The 17,448-nt window shown below is 36.2% G+C and overlaps 1 protein-coding gene across 3 annotated transcripts; it reads right to left on the bottom strand.

The window, feature by feature from the left end:
* Window positions 1–4,620: 4,620 nt before the first annotated feature.
* Window positions 4,621–17,304, bottom strand: arsh (arylsulfatase H). Of its 3 annotated transcripts, none has more exons than XM_073854722.1 (10): window positions 17,162–17,304; window positions 16,113–16,187; window positions 15,861–16,001; window positions 15,331–15,452; window positions 14,753–14,875; window positions 12,856–13,279; window positions 12,336–12,472; window positions 11,963–12,097; window positions 5,485–5,769; window positions 4,621–5,395 (listed from the first exon to the last, which is right to left on the bottom strand). In XM_073854722.1, the coding sequence occupies exons 1-10, from the start codon at window positions 17,176–17,178 to the stop codon at window positions 5,025–5,027; spliced, it is 1,830 nt and encodes a 609-aa protein (XP_073710823.1). In that variant the 5' UTR covers window positions 17,179–17,304; the 3' UTR covers window positions 4,621–5,024. The 3 variants fall into 3 exon arrangements, with proteins under 3 accessions (XP_073710823.1, XP_073710824.1, XP_073710825.1); XM_073854724.1 differs by having other exon boundaries at window positions 5,119–5,301; XM_073854723.1 differs by lacking the exon at window positions 16,113–16,187.
* Window positions 17,305–17,448: the final 144 nt, after the last annotated feature.

The raw sequence follows: 17,448 nt of genomic DNA, 5'->3' as shown, positions 1-17,448 counted from the left end.
AGGTGCACTGGAACAATCCTTCCTAAAATGCATTAAACTTTCATTTACAAAGACGTGAAACTCAGCGAGTGGTCAGGGGTGTTCACTGATATGCTCACACAAAAATCGCTGCAAAAGATGCTTTCCAACAGGTTTTAAGCATTTGTTGTAACTTGTGGACCTATTTTTCCAAACGCCTCACACCCGTACATTCTTCTATTGAGAGCTTGAATAAAAGAAATAATTTTTGTGGCATCTAGTGGTGAGGTTGCGTATTGCAACCAACAGCTCAGTCTACTGCTCAACCCTTACTTTTGAAACACATAGAGAAGCTACGTTAGCCACCACAGGACAAACACGTCATCGTCGGAGACAACTTAGTTAAAAAGTTTGTCCGTTAAGGGCTTCTGTAGAAACATGGCTGCACAAAATGGTGACTTCCATGTAAGGGGACCCTCGATGTATGTAGGTAAAAAACATCTCTTCTAAGGTAATAAAAACATAATGGTTCATTATATAAGGTCTTTATACACCACTGATCATATAGTTTTGTATATTATTTTGCATTTCTGTCAAAAGATCCTTTTAAAAATTACACACTGCACCTTTAAAAATACTGCACACCTGCGGTGTAACTCCACTTCACGTTGTGCTGCATTCCCACTTTGGGTGTGCATTATTTTCAAATAATTCAACGGCCCGTCGTCAATTATTCCTTACTTATGTCAACTGTTCACAAGCCAAAACTTAACTTGATTTTAGTTAATTCAACCTACTATTTTGTTTTATCTTCATGCTGCAGTGAGATTTAAAAGCAGGAGGTCAGAATGAGACAGCAGCATTTATTTCAATATTTGATATATAAACCTCTCAGATCACTCACTAAAGAACCTAAAGATCAGTTTTAACACACAGAGTCTCAATCTGATGCCTGAAGTGAAAAGTGTGTTGTGTTTGACTCGTGTGAATCTTTGGCTTGAAGCCATTTTCTCTCAGTTTAAAGCCCTCTAATTCTCACCAGATGGACTTCACGTTCACATGACTTTCATTCTTAAACTCAAATGCATTAGTAGGATTTGTCCAAACATTTGGTCAGGAGTACACTCACACATTCACAACACATACACACTCACACATACACACACACACACACACACACACACACACATACACACTCACTCACACACTCACACACACACACACACACACACACACACTCACACATGCACAACACATACACATGCACAACACATACACACTCACAAAACATACACACTCACACATACAGACTCACACATACACACTCACACATACACACTCACACATACACAACACATACACACTCACACATACACACTCACACATACACAACACATACGCAGGTCTCACAGGTTTTTTTGGCGTTTTTGCAATGTGAGTCCTCATGATGAGGTTAAATAACTGATGACAGTTTTCTTCTGTGATGGTAAAATGTCAAAGTCACATTATGATTATAAACTCCTGCTGGTGCAGATGCAGTAATTACATTATTGAACTTCATACCACAGGTCTGTTGAATGCTTTATTCTGATTGGTTGTTTCACAGGTGTTGATTATTTTTCGATAACCACACTCCTGACCTGTTAAATGTCTTAAAATAATTTCTGTGTTCACCGTGGTATAAGTGGAACTAATTGACTCCAGACCTTTCACTGCAAAAATGACTTTCTTACTTAGTATTTTTGTCTTGTTTTCAGTACAAATATCAAAAAAGTTCTTAAATCAAGATGCATTTTCTCGATGAGGAAAATATTTAATTGAATTTGTGCTTAGAACAATCAAAAACTGCCATTGTGGTAAGACATTTTTTCTTTAATTTTTCTTGAATTAGTTTTGTCTAAAAACTAGTCTTATTTTCCTTATACTGAAAACAAGACAAAAATACTTAGTAAGAAAGTGTTAAGTTAATGTAAGGCATCATTGACAATGGGCTGATGAGTTATTTGAAAATAATGTACACCGAAGGTGGTAATCTGGCACAACGCGAAGTGGAGTTACACCGCAGGTGTGTATTTTTTACAAATAATTCAAATGAGTCTATTATTCCTCTTATACCGCGGTTACCACAGACATTGATCTGGTGCTTATTTTTAAGACATTTGACATGTCAGGTGTGTGTTTATTAAAAAGTAATGCATACCTGTGGAAGATTTCTCAACCAATCAGAATAAAGCATTCAACAGACCCGTGGTATAACTGAAAGTAATGCACACATTCGATGTAAAGTTCACTCAATTCCTCTTGTTTTTATTACTCATGTCTGATATCATACCAGACTTGTCTATGGTTATGCTTTTGTCTCCTGATATATTTTAAAGGTATATATTGAGTTAAAGCTGACTATATCTATTGGACATGTCAATATGAGTCCTATTGTGAATCCCAGAACAGAAAACAGAGTCAGATCAACATGATGAGTGAGTATATGATGTTTCTTTAGAATGGTGCAAATAGAAAATGGTTTTCAGATTGAAGAGATTTTCCTGAAGTTTCATGCGTATCTGATTGGCAGTAAGTTTTGATTGAAAGCAGAAGGAGTGTGATGTATAGAGGACATCTGCTCTATAGAGCTTTCATTATAACGTTTACTTAAAAGGATTGAAGATATTTGCTTTGCCAAAACCAGGGTCATGTGCATGGAAGTGATATTCAGTGTTTTCAGATTTGTTTTCCTCTGTCATTCTGTCCGATTCAACATGGAAATTGAGTTTTAAACAGATGGTCGTTGATCATGGTCATGGAAACGGTGAATTCTTCAGATTGTTAGTTAATTGTGAGAGAAGAGCCAGCATGTGTCTGCAATATACAAAATTTATTTTAAAATAATTTTCTAGCTGTTTAGTTTAGTGTTGATTATGGTTATTATGGTTATTATTGGTTCTGTTTCTAGAAAGCTTCTTGCTGGCTGTGAAGATCGAACCCTTCAGGTTACAAGCCCAACTCTCTAACCATTAAGCCAAAACAGCCCCCAAATTTACTCTCATAAGTCTCAGATGTGTTGTGACATTTTTCTGGTCAGATTACAAGATTACAAAACTTAATGAAAAACAGGATTTGATCAGTAACTCCAGAATGATTTGAAGAAAACCACTTGGAGTCGAACCAAACTGCATTTCATTCATTTTCTTCACACACTTCCTCGAGCTATTTTCTTAAATCTGATGTACTTATCAACACAAAATTAAAAATAGATTTTTAATTTCCCTTCAGATTTTGAGAAAATCTGTTTAAAAATAAACTCAACTCATGTTCATACTGTAGGAAATGTTTTGTGTTTCTTTCTCTCTGTGTGTCTTTACAATGACATTTACATGCATTTAAGGTCATTTTTATCTTCTTTATTTTATTAATGTAAAGCTGCTGTAGAACAATTGAGTAATTGTGAAAAGCGCTATATAAATAAAATTGAATTGAATTATTATCAAAGACTTTGATAGACAAATTGTATACAAAAAGTCAACAACACTCGACTCTTACAAGAAATGGCCATAGTATGAGATTCTTTAAAATAAATTCATTCACCTGACATTCCAGCATGTTTTTCTCTGGAAAACTACAGGTTTGGGAAGTACAAATCACATGAATTTTCCCTAAAGTAATCTAGATTTTAATGATGAGGAATAAATCTTTCAAGACTGAACCAGGACTCACCTGTACACCTTCTGTTACACAGACCTCAGACATCAATCATAGACATGACAGTAAACTTTACTGCAGTATAACACAGCTGGACATCTTTCAATGCTTCTGTTTTCTGCTAAAAAAATAAAAATTGGTGTTAATATTTTGAACTGAGGTAGCACACAAGACACAAAAACCTCTTCATACTGCTTTATTCTGCTATCACACATCATAATAAAATGTAAAAGCAGTAAACACTGAACAATTATTTAAAAACATGATAAAATATGAAACTGGATGCAATTATAAACATTGATGATCTTATTATGTCCATGTTTAATTTATTAAGTGCTCTCCTGTTATAATCTTTGAAAAATAAAATTGACTGAATGTGTACTGTATGTTATAGTGCAAAAAGAGGAGCATGATAAAATGATGATAAAATCCATGCTTTTTAAATGTTTAATGTTGCTGCAGCCCATACGGCAAAAAAATATGTTCAAATATAATTTTAAATGGCCAAAAAATATATCTGCTGAAATATCTATTTATATATTTTAATAAATTAATAAAAATAAATGTAAATATAAATATATTTTAAAGCATTTACATTACAATTGCATTGGAAGAAAAACTTTGTATATTATAAATCTGTAAACATAACAGACTTGAAAAAGTTCAAATTAAATTTAACTGCTCAACTGCAAAAATATACTTAGTTTATACAAAACTTTATATTTTGTTGCCCCTGAAATATATGTTAATATAAGAAGGTTAAAACCAAATATATTTACAAATGCATAAATACATTTAATTAAGCCCTAGTTTGTACAAAATGTATTTAGCATATATTTAAAACACATTTGGCCAGAGAAATAAATGTTTTGCCGTATTGGAGTGGCAGAATTCAGCTGTTAAGTGAATTCAGAGATTTAAAGTTCATTTCTTTACTTAAATGAAATGCATGAGATGTGACACCTGTTCCAGCAGTTAGTATTTTATTATTAGTAAAAATCTACTGTACATGTCCAGTCTATAACAGACAGCAAAGACATGAGTGAATATTTAAGAGGAAAGATGGCCCTCTTGTGGCTCTTTAGGCATAATACACATAAACTATCATCCACTTCAACTGGGTTCTCACTTCTTGAATATCTATTACTAATTATTCCAGTCTATTGTGATTACTGAATAATAATTAGATTTTTTATTTCTGGCCTTTGAAATGAACGTACTGTCTGCAATAAAGAGTCCTGAGCCTTGATCCAAACCAACCAGCTTGAAAGAGGAAAAAAGTAACTCTGTGTGCATGGATGGAATGATGAGATAATTCACAACGCTTAATTTCATTTCTTCTTAAATAAGTATGAGTTGTGATGAATGTATTATGATGTCTGTGCAGATGTCATGTGATCTTCTGAGCACGAGCAGAAGGGAAAGTTCCCACAGCACGGTTGTAACCAGGGTTTCCACATCACGTTAGCCCAGGTCAGTTGTTTCTCTGCAGGCTTCAGAGTTTTACGATGCTCGATCACAGCGCTCTTGACTCTCTCCAGCACTTCTGTGTAGCGCGGCTCTGTGTCAGGTGTGAGAAGTTGACTCTCTGAAGGGTCCCTGCTCAGGTCGAACATCAGAGGAGGGTCGTGATACGTAACATAATCCCTATGACACATGCAGATCTTTATGTCGTAACATCCGATCGCTCCAGGAGGAGAAAAATTTGGTGTAAAGTAATGAACTTTAAAAACAGAATCACCTGTAGAGAAGACACAGAATGATCTTCAATCTAAATCACAGTTATAACATCTGTATGTAGTCTTTAATGTAAACTTCAGTGACACTCACTGTTCGTCGGATGCCAGCGTACAGCGTTCAGATACATGCCACAGTAATGAAACATGAACTCGTGCTGTGAACGATTGCTTTGACCTTCCAGCAGAGGCATCAGATCGTGACCGTCCAGGATTCTGTCATGAGGCGGCTCTCCTCCGGCCAACTTCACCAATGTAGGATAAACATCCATCAGACTCGTCGGCTCTGAAATTTCTTTACCGGCTGTCAGACGTCCGGGCCAGTGGAATATCCCGGGCACTCGAATGCCTCCCTCCCAGCCTCCCATTGCTTTACCACCTGCAATAACACACAAGCACACATTTCAATATTTGCCACCAGTAACAGAACCAGGATAGATCAACATACAGCAAAAAAATACATTTCACAGCCCAAAAATATGTTTTAATATACATTTTCTAGACATTTTCTAAAACCTAATTACATTTATTTTTAGTTTGCAAATATATTTAGTTTTAACCTTTATATATTAACATACATTCAAATTCAGGGGCAGCAAATACATTTCGATTTTTACAATCCATACAGCAAAAATATATTTTTTCCTGGCCAAAATATAACATTTCTATACAATTTATAAAATAATATTAATTATATAACATTTTAAGTATATTGCTGCAGTTGAAAATATACAGTGAGTAAAATAAGTATTTGACACAAGCCAAATGTTGAATTCATACAAAGAAATCAGAGCATTTAAGTATACAAGTTGAGTCATGATGGGTGAAGTGAAATGACACAGGGAATAATTATTGAACAAACGAGGAAAACAAGGTGCAAAATGGCATAGAAAGCCAGGAGATCACCTGAAATCTGTCAGTATTGAGAGAGAAACCCTGACCCCTATCAGTACTAATTGATATCAGCTGCTTTAGTCCTAATTGATGGCCTATAAAGGCTTCTCATTACACAGGAGGCACACAGGAAAGACTTCATGATGGGTAAACGAAAAGAACTCTCAAGATCTTCGTAATCTTATCGTTAAAAAGCATGTTGATGGGAATGGTTATAGGTGCATTTCCAGAATGCTGAATGTTCCTGTGAGCACTGTGGGGGCCATTATGAGGAAAAGGAAAGTGCATCACTTCACCATAAATCGGCCACTCGGGCAGAACTTCAGGAAGACCTTGCATCAGCAGTAGGGCTGTGTATCGCCAACAATTCCCCGATACGATACGTATCCCGATACAAGGGGCCCGATACGATGCGCATCACGATACAAGACCATTTTGAATTACATTTTTGTTCAGAATTTAGTAACATTATTATTATTATTATTATTATTATTATTATTATTATTATTATTATTATTATTGTCAGTTTATTGTACATTGAATAAGCAGTATTGTAACGGTTGTGTTTTTGCCATTCATTTAATAGCTATTAGAAATACTTAAAATCCCAGAGTTAGTACTTAACTTATGTTTTTTTAAAGCAGTTTTACAGAGATGGTGCCTTACTCTTGTCTCTCATTATTCTATATCTATGAATATATCTATAAACATGCAGTCCGAGTTAATACTATTTAATAGAAATCAGATTATTAATGTGACAGCTATAGTTTGAAGTAGCTCTGTATCTCTTCTCTAGAAGTTCACTTTTCACATGCAAATCTTTGTTGTGTTTCTTTTCAAATGCGTTAGTACTGTTTTATATGAGCGTGGCTAATAAAGCCCTTTGCAGTAGTATAGGCTAAGATATCTGCGCCTTCATACTGAACTCATTGACTTAAATGCGCGTGCGAGAGAGAGAGAGAGAGAGAGAGAGAGCGCGAGGACGCGGCTCACCATGCAGACACGTGCTCCAGCGAGACAGACACGCAAAGTGAAAGTATACCCCGCTACCTTTAACTCTACGCACTCCGCGGGACACATGCGTCCTTTCCATATGGATCATGGATCAACAGCAATTCGTCACGTTACTTTCAAAAGTGCATCCGAATCGATACGGAAGGTGCTGTATCGATGCGCGCATCGTCAGGCGTCCATGACGATGTATCGTCGTATCGATATTTTGAACACAGCACTAATCAGCAGGTACTGTTGTTTCAAAGAAAACTATAAGCAATGCACTGAACGCAAGACTCCATTGCTGAACAAAAAGCAGGTTGAGGCTCAGTTAAAGTTAGCGAAAGAGCATTTGGAGAAGCCTGTGGATTATTGGGAGACTATAGTATGGTCAGATGAAAGCAAAATTAAACCTTTTGGCAGTCATTCTACACACCATGTTTGGAGAAGAAATGACACTCCAAGAACACCATACCAACAGTTAAGTTTGGGGATGTACGCATCATGATTTGGGGCTGCTTTTCCTCAAGGGGTACTGGCAGACATCATATTATTGAAGGAGAAATGTACCGGGACATTCTGGATAAAAATCTGCTGCTATCTACCAGAAAGCTGAAAATGCAAGACAATGATCCCAAACACAAGGCCAAGGAAACAATTAAGTAGTTTCAAAGAAAGAAAATCAAGTTGTTTGAATGGCCCAGTCAATCACCAGACCTAAATCCCATAAAAAAAATCTATGGAGAGAACTGAAGATCAAAGTTCATAGAAGAGGCCCAAGAAACCTTGAAGATTTAAAGAGCATTTGTGAGAATAGAATGAGCCAGAATCACTCCTGAGCAATGCAGACGACTGGTCTCTCCATACAAGAGGCGTCTAAAAGCTGTAATCACCAACAAAAGCTTTTCTACAAAGTATTAAATAAAGTGTGTTCAATACTTATTCCCTGTGTCATTTCACTTTATTTATTATGACTCAACTTGTATACTTAAAGGAATAGTCTACTCATTTTCAATATTAAAATATGTTATTACCTTAACTAAGAATTGTTGATACATCCCTCTATCATCTGTGTGCGTGCACGTAAGCGCTGGAGCGCGTTGTGACGCTTCGATAGCATTTAGCTTAGCCCCATTCATTCAATGGTACCATTTAGAGATAAAGTTACAAGTGACCAAACACATCAACGTTTTTCCTATTGAAGACGAGTAGTTATACGAGCAAGTTTGGTGGTACAAAATAAAACGTAGCGCTTTTCTAAGCGGATTTAAAAGAGGAACTATATTTTAATGCGTAATAGCACTTTTGGGAGTACTTCGACTCGGCGCAGTAACACCCTCCCTCTCCCATTATGAGAGTGAGAAGGGGAGCGGACTTTTCAGGCGAGTCGAAGTACTCCCAAAAGTGCTATTACGCCATAAAATATAGTTCCTCTTTTAAATCCGCTTAGAAAAGCGCTACGTTTTATTTTGTACCACCAAACTTGCTCGTATAACTACTCGTCTTAAATAGGAAAAACGTTGATGTGTTTGGTCACTTCTAACTCTAAATGGTACCATTGAATGAATGGGGCTAAGCTAAATGCTATCGAAGCGTCACAGCGCGCTCCAGCGCTTACGTGCACGCACACAGATGATAGAGGGGTGTATCAACAATTCTTAGTTAAGGTAATAACATATTTTAATATTGAAAATGAGTAGACTATTCCTTTAAATGTTCTGATTTCTTTGTATGAATTCAATATTTGGCTTGATGGCTACATCTGGTGGAAATTTTGTGTCAATAGCCCACTTAGAAATTCCATCTCTGGTAAAAATGCTGATGTGTCAAATACTTATTTTACCTGCTCTATACTACACTATACTAGTATATACTAGTCAACATTTTAAGTGGATCAAAACCTCTTTGTCATTATGTGATGTTTATATAAATGCTTATATAAATATATTGGTGAAAAATACATTTTTGTAAACATATTTCCAAATATATTTCAGCACATATATTTTTTGTCAATTTTTTAAAATATATTTAAAATTATATTTAAAAATATATATTTTTTTGCTGTATGGGTTGCTCCAGTGGCTTCATTTTATATAACCAGACCACTGACTGACTGACCGCCATTTAACTGTTTATTCTGAAGAAACACCCATTCAGACAGGAAGAGACTAACTGAGTAACTAATCACAGGTTTATGTATCGTTTAAGGGTGGGTTGATTTGAAATAGATTATGTAATGAATAATTGATGACGGGCTGTTAAATTATTCGAAAATAATGCACATCCAAGGTGATAATGCGGCCACGTCATGAAGCAGATAATTGAAAGGACTGAAGTCAATTATTATTCCACTTATACCACGCTTACCTGGTAAAACACATTATACTACGCGACTGTTGAATGCTTTAATCTGAGAAACACACAACTAACCTGTCAAATGTCTTAAAATAACCACCAGAGCAATGTTTGTGGTATAAGAGGATTAATTGATTCCGGTCTGGACAATTATTTTCTTACATAACAGACCAACAGGGAAATAATATTTTAAATAACAGCACAGCGATTTCTGTGAACACAGCACTGAATCATCAGACACAGAGTTAATACTCGCTCACAGACACATAACAGACATCAACTATCCTGTCACTGCACTAACCAACATGAATAATCTTTAACAGAACTCTTATTAATAAATCTGAATCTATTAGTAATAAATGGAGATGATGAAACATGACAGATCATATAAAATAAAGACTCAATAGATTCTGTCTCTTACATGTAGTGTGAAATAAATGTTGCTATAGTTAATACAGGGAGTGCAGAATTATTAGGCAAGTTGTATTTTTGAGGATTACTTTTGTTATTGTACAACTACAGTGCTCTTGGTCAATTCAAAATGTTAACAAACCCTCAAACCTGAACATTTAAGTAGTAAAAGTGAAATTTTGGCTTTCTTAAGAGAATATTTCTATGTCCATCATTATTAGGCAACTATTAGTGTGCAGAATTATTAGGCAACTAAATGAAAAACAAAGATTTTACCATCTCACTTGTTTTTTTTTCAACTGTTAAAGTGAGAATAATAAACAAACTCTACACTTACAAAAAAAAATAATAAAACAATAAAAAATTTAAAAATATATAGACTCAGTGACCAACACAGCCACCCTTCTTTTCAATAACAGTCACAAGCCTTCCATTCACGGATTCAGTCAGTTTCTTGATCTGATCTGAACCAACATTTTGTGCAGACGCAACCACAGCCTCCCAGACACTGTTCAGAGAGGTGTATGGTTTACCTTCACTGTAAATGTCCTGCTTAAGAAGGGCTTAAAAGTTCTCAATAGGGTTTAAGTCAGGTGAAGAAGGGGCCATGTCATTAGTTTTTCATCTCTAAGGCCTTTACATGCCAGTCATGCAGTTGAGTACTTTGATGTATGTGATGGAGCGATGTCTTGCAAAATAATCAGTCTTCTTGAAAGATGCAAACTTTTTCCTGTACCACTGCTTAAAGAAAGTGTCTTCTACATTACAGGCAGGCAGGCACAGACAAGTATTATTAAAGATGAGCTATTTGGACCTTTTGGGGTTGAAAATGGAAATAAAAAACAACTCTCAGACCTACTGCCAATTTTTAGAAGACACTTTCTTCAAGCAGTGGCACAGCAAAAAGTCTGCATCTCCCAAGAAGACTGATTACCCCGCAAGACAACGCTTCAGCACACGCATCAAAGCACCCAACTGCACGGCCGGCATGCAAAGGCCCCAGAGATGAAAAACGAATGACATGGCCCCCTTCTTCACCTGACTTAAACCCTATTGAGACCTTTTGATCCCTTCTTAAGCAGGACATTTACAGTGAAGGCAAACAGCACACCCCTCCGAACAGCGTCCGGGAGGCTGCGGCTGCATCCGCACAAAACGTTGGTCCAGACCAGACCAAGAAACCGACTGAATCCGTGGATGGAGGGCTTGTGGCTGTTGTCGAGGGGAGGGGTGGCTGTGTTGGTCTCTGAGTCTGTGTATTTTTTTATTTTTTATTGTTTTATTGATTTTTTTTTGTGAATGTGGAGTTTGTTTGTTGTTCTTACTTTAACAGGTGAAAAAAAACAAGTGAGATGGTAAAATCTTTGTTTTTCATTTGGTTGCCTGGTGGTTCTGCACACTGATAGTTGCCTAATAATGATGGACATAGAAATATTCTCTTAAGAAAGCCAAAATTTCACTTTTACTACTTAAATGTTCAGGTTTGAGGGTTTGTTGGCATTTTGAGTTGACCAGGAGCTCTGTAGTTGTACAATAACAAAAGTAATCGTCAAAAATACAACTTGCCTAATAATTCTGCACTCCCTGTATATCAGAAATCTGTTTTAAATCTGACACTCGAGTTAACTTTTAACCAACTACTACTACCAAGAGTTGAAAATGATATCAGCAGTTAAATGAGTTGATCTTATCTGCAGTGGATGTGTTAAAGGACAATGTTATCATTATCTGAAGAACTGAATGACCCTGAATGCCTGATGTAATGCTTCATATCACTGCTGTAATAAGATACAGACATTACAGATTAGAGTTTATGAAACTGTGTTTTAGCCTTTGAGGCGTGCGTGTCATCCGCACACAGCTGTAGACGGGGTTTAGTTTTATATGAAGTTATGAGAACCTCGTCATCAGAATCAAACCTCGATAAACTCCATTCCAGCCTCCTTTCTGACCGCCAGCATCCGAGTCTTCGATGTAACCGCCGTGATCTGATGTGAAGTACATCATGGTTTTATTAGTCAACTCCAACCTTTCAACTGTCTTCACCATCTGACCTATCAAACACATTAAAACACAAGCAATTATTACATCTTTCTCATCGGGTATATTTTCAACCTCTGAGTACTGAACACAAGTGACAATGTGACACCAAACTATCAAACCATGTGTAAAAACTCATCTGAATCCTAAAATCAATGTGTTTCTTTGTTTTAGGCAGACATGTGGAGATACAGACGGCATCTTCATCCATCTATGAAAAACACAATCAAGCGTCACACAAGAGCCTCTTACCAACCATCCAGTCCACTTCTTCAACATTGTCCCCGTACAGCCCGTGTTTACTCTTCCCAGAAAAGCTCTCGGACACAAAGAGCGGCGTGTGCACGTGAACCAATGAGAAGAAGAGAAGAAAAGGCCCGTCTCTGTTTCTGAGATCAACTCAAAAAAAATTCATCATCAACAGAAACCAAAGATAATTACAGCCGCAGGCAGAACTGACTGAAGGTAAATAAGTTTGTGTGTGTGTGTGTGTGTGTAAATGCATGCATACGTGCGTGTGTGCATGCATATGTGTTTGTGTGTCTCTGTGTGTGCGCGCTTGTATTTGTGTTTGAAATCAATAATATAAGAGTTATGTGTTAAAACATGTCTAATTGTTTCTGCATGATCACAGGGCTCTGAATGTAAATAAAGGTAAATATGATGCTTTTTGTTTGTAAATGACTCATGTGAAACCTCAAGCGCTGTAAGTGATTAATGCAGGAATGCAGTTGTTAAACTTTATACCGCCCATCACACATTCATTCTTTACCTTTCTACAAACTGCTCGGCTTCACTCATCAGACGTTTATTTAAAGTCTGGAGGTTCATGGGCTGCTCCACCACCTCGCTGTTTCTCATGATGATGCAGTTCCAGGTCCGCAGGTGTTTAAAAGGAACGTACCACAACGAGAACACCAGCAGAGAGAGAACGGACAGAAGTATCAGGAGTCTGACGCTGACCTCCATCAGTCCTACAGCTCGGATCATAAACGCTGTGAGAAATGCGAATGCCACCACGCAAGAAATCTCCAACAATCTTTGCTGTACATCAGCCAGCACGTCCGACTCCTCCCCGGGCTTACAGTCATTAAAGTTTGTGAAGGGAAGACCGTAGAAGAAGTTAAAGCCGTGATTGTTGGGATGATGGCAGAGGTCATTTCTGTTCTCACAGTTCACACCTAAATGCCATTTACCTGTAAAGAGACGAGAGAAAACAACTCAACAGATGAATGAGAGACACACTGAGATTTACACTGACTGACACCTGTTGAGAATCTGAAGAGATTGTTAATACACAAGAACACTTTTGATAAAAACACCTTTATTAGATTGAAATGATAAAAGATTACATGCAGTAAATATCAAAGCAATAATCACCAAACAAATGAGTTTTTCTCAATGATTTTTAAAGCTCATTCACTGAGATGTTTGGTTGATGTGCACAGATATCCTAACCACAGATGTGCTGCTGTCACACCAAACTATATTTGTTGAATATCTTTTAAAAGAAATTTCACTACTATCAGGCCCGGCGCCACGAGGGGCAAACGCGGGCATTGCCCCCTAAGATCTGATTTGTCAAGACTTACTAAAATAAACTAAAAATATTATCAGGTTTCACTACTCATCTAATAGATAAATAATTTAGATATAGTTTAAAGATGATTGGACAGGAAAGAAATAAACGTGGATTAATAAAGAAATTTAATCCCAAATCAAGAAGATAACAGGTCTTCTAAAAGAGATATGATATTATTCAAATTATAATGTTTTATTAAAATTTAAAGTTAACATGTTATTAGTTTTGCTTGTTTGTTTAGTTTAGTTTGTTTAGTGCAGAATACTTGTGCAAATATTGTGTTTTAGGGAACGCTGCATTCAAATATCTGGCAAAAGCAAGTAATCTGTGTGTTTTTTGGTTTAAAGTCAAGCCCCCTTAAAAATGTCAAGTACCTCCTCAATCATTTCATTCTGCAGCCGGGCCAGACGAGCATTATTTCTAATTGTGGCACCTGGATCTGTTATTTTACTGAAAGGTTTAGAAATTCTAGTTAAAGCGTTTCCTCCTTTGCTTTATGCAGTGATTCATTGACAGTGAGTGATAAGAACAGGTGAATAAACTTACACAACAGATAAATAAAAACAAAACTTAAAAGTGCATGTAAAAATATACCACGATGATTCTTGACTTTCAGTCACGTGACATCTAAAGCTCAGCTGATTGTACAGACGTCAATGTGAAGGTCATGTGATCACTCATATATATTCAGATATATTAAAACATCTTAATCACTTTACATGTGAACGTGACTAACACTAATGTTTGACAAACACAAAGCGTCACGATACTTTAAACCCTTTAATGTTTGATCATTTCCAACCTAACAAACCCATAAGAAATGCGCTTGTGCTGTCTTTTATTACAAATGTCAATTACTTTTATATTTTGTTATATAATAAAATGTCATTGTGTGAATTTTTAACTTGAGCATCTAAATACTTTCTGGAGTTATTGTAAGATGAAATAAGATGATAGAAAGATGACTGACAGTACATTGAGTTTGGATTTCTCTTTTGATTTTGGGCTAAAATGTGACCTGATGACGAGTTTCACCACAGGTTTGAGCACTGATTCACTTTTATAGCTGTATGTATGCGTCTCTTACCCACAATGCCGGTGTTGTAGCCCTGTTTCTGCAGAAGTTTAGCAAAGGTGATCTCATGAGGTGGAAGCCCTCCTGACCCACCCAGAAAAAGAATAACCTGAACTCTTCCTGTGCTTCCCAGACCTGCGATACCAACATCATCACATTAATACTAAAACTGATGATGTGTACGAGATCAACGTGAGATCACTTCTCAACAACCAGTACATTTGAGTAAATATTACATAAAGTTGTTTCATTTAATCATTTGCTTGCTAAGCAAAATGACCTAAGAAAATAAATCTAGTCTTTAGACAAAAACATACAATTTAAGTGTTTTGTGCTTAAAACAAGCATTAAAAAATCTGCCAGTGGGTGTAAGAAAATTTTTCTTGAATTTATTTCTTAAATTAAGTGTTTCAGGGGAAAAATGGCAGATATTTTTATGCTTGTTTCTATGCTTGTTTGTACAAAACAAAAATACTGAGTAAGAAAGTCATTTTTTTGCAGTGCAGTATTGAGTGTGAATGGCCATTTTACGTCTAGATGAGTTAATGTTGATGATGATGAGATTGATCTGGACTGTGTTTCTCACCCACCGGAGCGTAGGGCGTAACGTCCGGTCATGAACGCAGTTCTGCTGGGTGTACAGAGAGGTGCAGCTGATAGATGATGGGTCAGTTTCACTCCATCTCTGGCCAGTTTATCTATGTTTGGTGTTCTGAACAATAAATGACACTTTGAATTTATTAATCTACATACAGAATAAAACCTTAGTTCCCCTTTACATGACATTAAGTCATTATTCACTCTAGTGCCTGACTGATATGGAGTTAAAATAGTAAATAATGATTGGTCATTTTACTGTTTGTCAGGCTTTACATTGAGTGACACGGAGTGTATTTTCATTACAAACAACTATCGGCTGATGCCGGGGGAGAGGGATCCAAATATCGTCCGATATCAGCAATATATTGCACCAACAAACCAATGATCCATTCATATGATATTAATATTGTGTTTTTTGTCTATTATAGAGACATCAGATGGGCTTAGACCAAGTGAGTAAATAATCCATTAAATGTTGGCATAAACTAATCCTGATCACAGTAAGTCCAGCTTCATTTACCTGATGGTGTCGTTTCCATAGCAACCGATATCACCGATTCCTAAATCATCAACCATTATGAGAAGAAAGTTGGGTCGGATGTCTTGGTCTCCACTTGTGAACTTCAGGCTTACAAGCAGAAAGACCAACAATGACCCGTATCTGCACACAGAAGGTCAGAATTAATTTCTCGGTGGATTTCTTTCATTGAGTTTTACAGGATTTCCACGACTGTATTCATGTTAATATCTGTTGTGATATATGCAGACATACCTCCATCTCATCATAATGTCCAGAGGAATCTGTATGAAGTTCATCAAAGCTGAGACGTTTAACATGATTTGATCTCTGTGATGAGCAGAAGTGAATATGTGTGTATATCTTTTTCTCCTTTTTTAGGATAAATATATTTAAATATTTTTCTATTGATATGAGGTTAAACTTGGAAATGTTTTATTTAAATTAAATCCTGTTTATTGCAGGGTTTGTTTTACACTTCTTCTTAAATGTTCTTGTTTAAAAAAAATTACATTTTGGAGATGTAAGCATTTAAAATGTATAATCTCTGTAAAACAGATGAATGATTTTTATGATTATAAAATCTCTCAGAGGTCAACATTCGCTTTATAAGTTTAAGAACCACATTGATATTACGGTAAGTAATAAAAGTGAGAGACGTTTGGGCTAGTAAAAAGTATTGTCACTTGCCCGATCGGGCCAGTGCTTCACCCTTAGTCACTGAAATAAATTTTCATCAATGTATATTATTTAACATCTTGGAAGCAGACATTTATTTGGGTAAAACATGACGAAGGCAACAATGCAATATTTGGCACAGTTTTCTGTCAGTTTACAGGTAACGCAGAAAAGTTGTGAGCCTTTTTCGATGGAACACGTCTGTTGTATACAATTATATTTAACTTTTAAAGTATGTGACACTGACATTTTTTTATTAGGGCTAGTGAAAATTTTGACAGGGCAAGTGAAAACCTGAACCACTGGCCCGACCGGTCCAGTATAAAAAAATGATTTGCGTTGTGCCCTGTGATGTTTTTACTCTTTGCACTAAGAAATATCCCCTCACACATGTAGTTAATGTGATAACGCTATGTGTCTATGATTAATAATGAAAAGCTCCGACTATTAGTAGAAGAGCTATGAAACTCTTCACTTATGCTCCATCTTTAAATGATTAATTGAAAGCTCGCGTTTTTGTAAATATGTAACCAATGAACTAGTGTGCTGCTATTATAGTTTCAGTTTTAAACGAGTTTCAATCGTGTCATTTTCTAAACGCAAAGCAGACATGATTTATGTCTTACCTTTCACTAAATCTCATTGAATCTCTTCTCGTTCCGATTCATTTCACATCTTTAACTTCTCCTCGCGGTTTATTTCACGGTGTTTGCTGTAATGGATGTGTGAAATATTCACATGTACCGTAAATACTGACAGAAATACGCACACATATTCCGAAAAAAGCACAAGCTCAATACAGCAATATCAGCTCTGTCAAATATAATGTGAAAATAATTTAGCTTAGTCTTTTTGAAGTTTTGTGTGGTTTTTATTCAGTTTCTTTATTTTAAGCTCATGATGTGTGTATTAC

The sequence above is a fragment of the Misgurnus anguillicaudatus genome, chromosome 17, assembly GCF_027580225.2.
Source record: "Misgurnus anguillicaudatus chromosome 17, ASM2758022v2, whole genome shotgun sequence".
In the NCBI taxonomy this organism is placed as follows: Eukaryota; Metazoa; Chordata; class Actinopteri; order Cypriniformes; family Cobitidae; genus Misgurnus; species Misgurnus anguillicaudatus.
The sequence above is the reverse complement of the archived record's forward strand: the minus strand, read 5'-3'. Positions and strand labels throughout refer to the sequence as shown.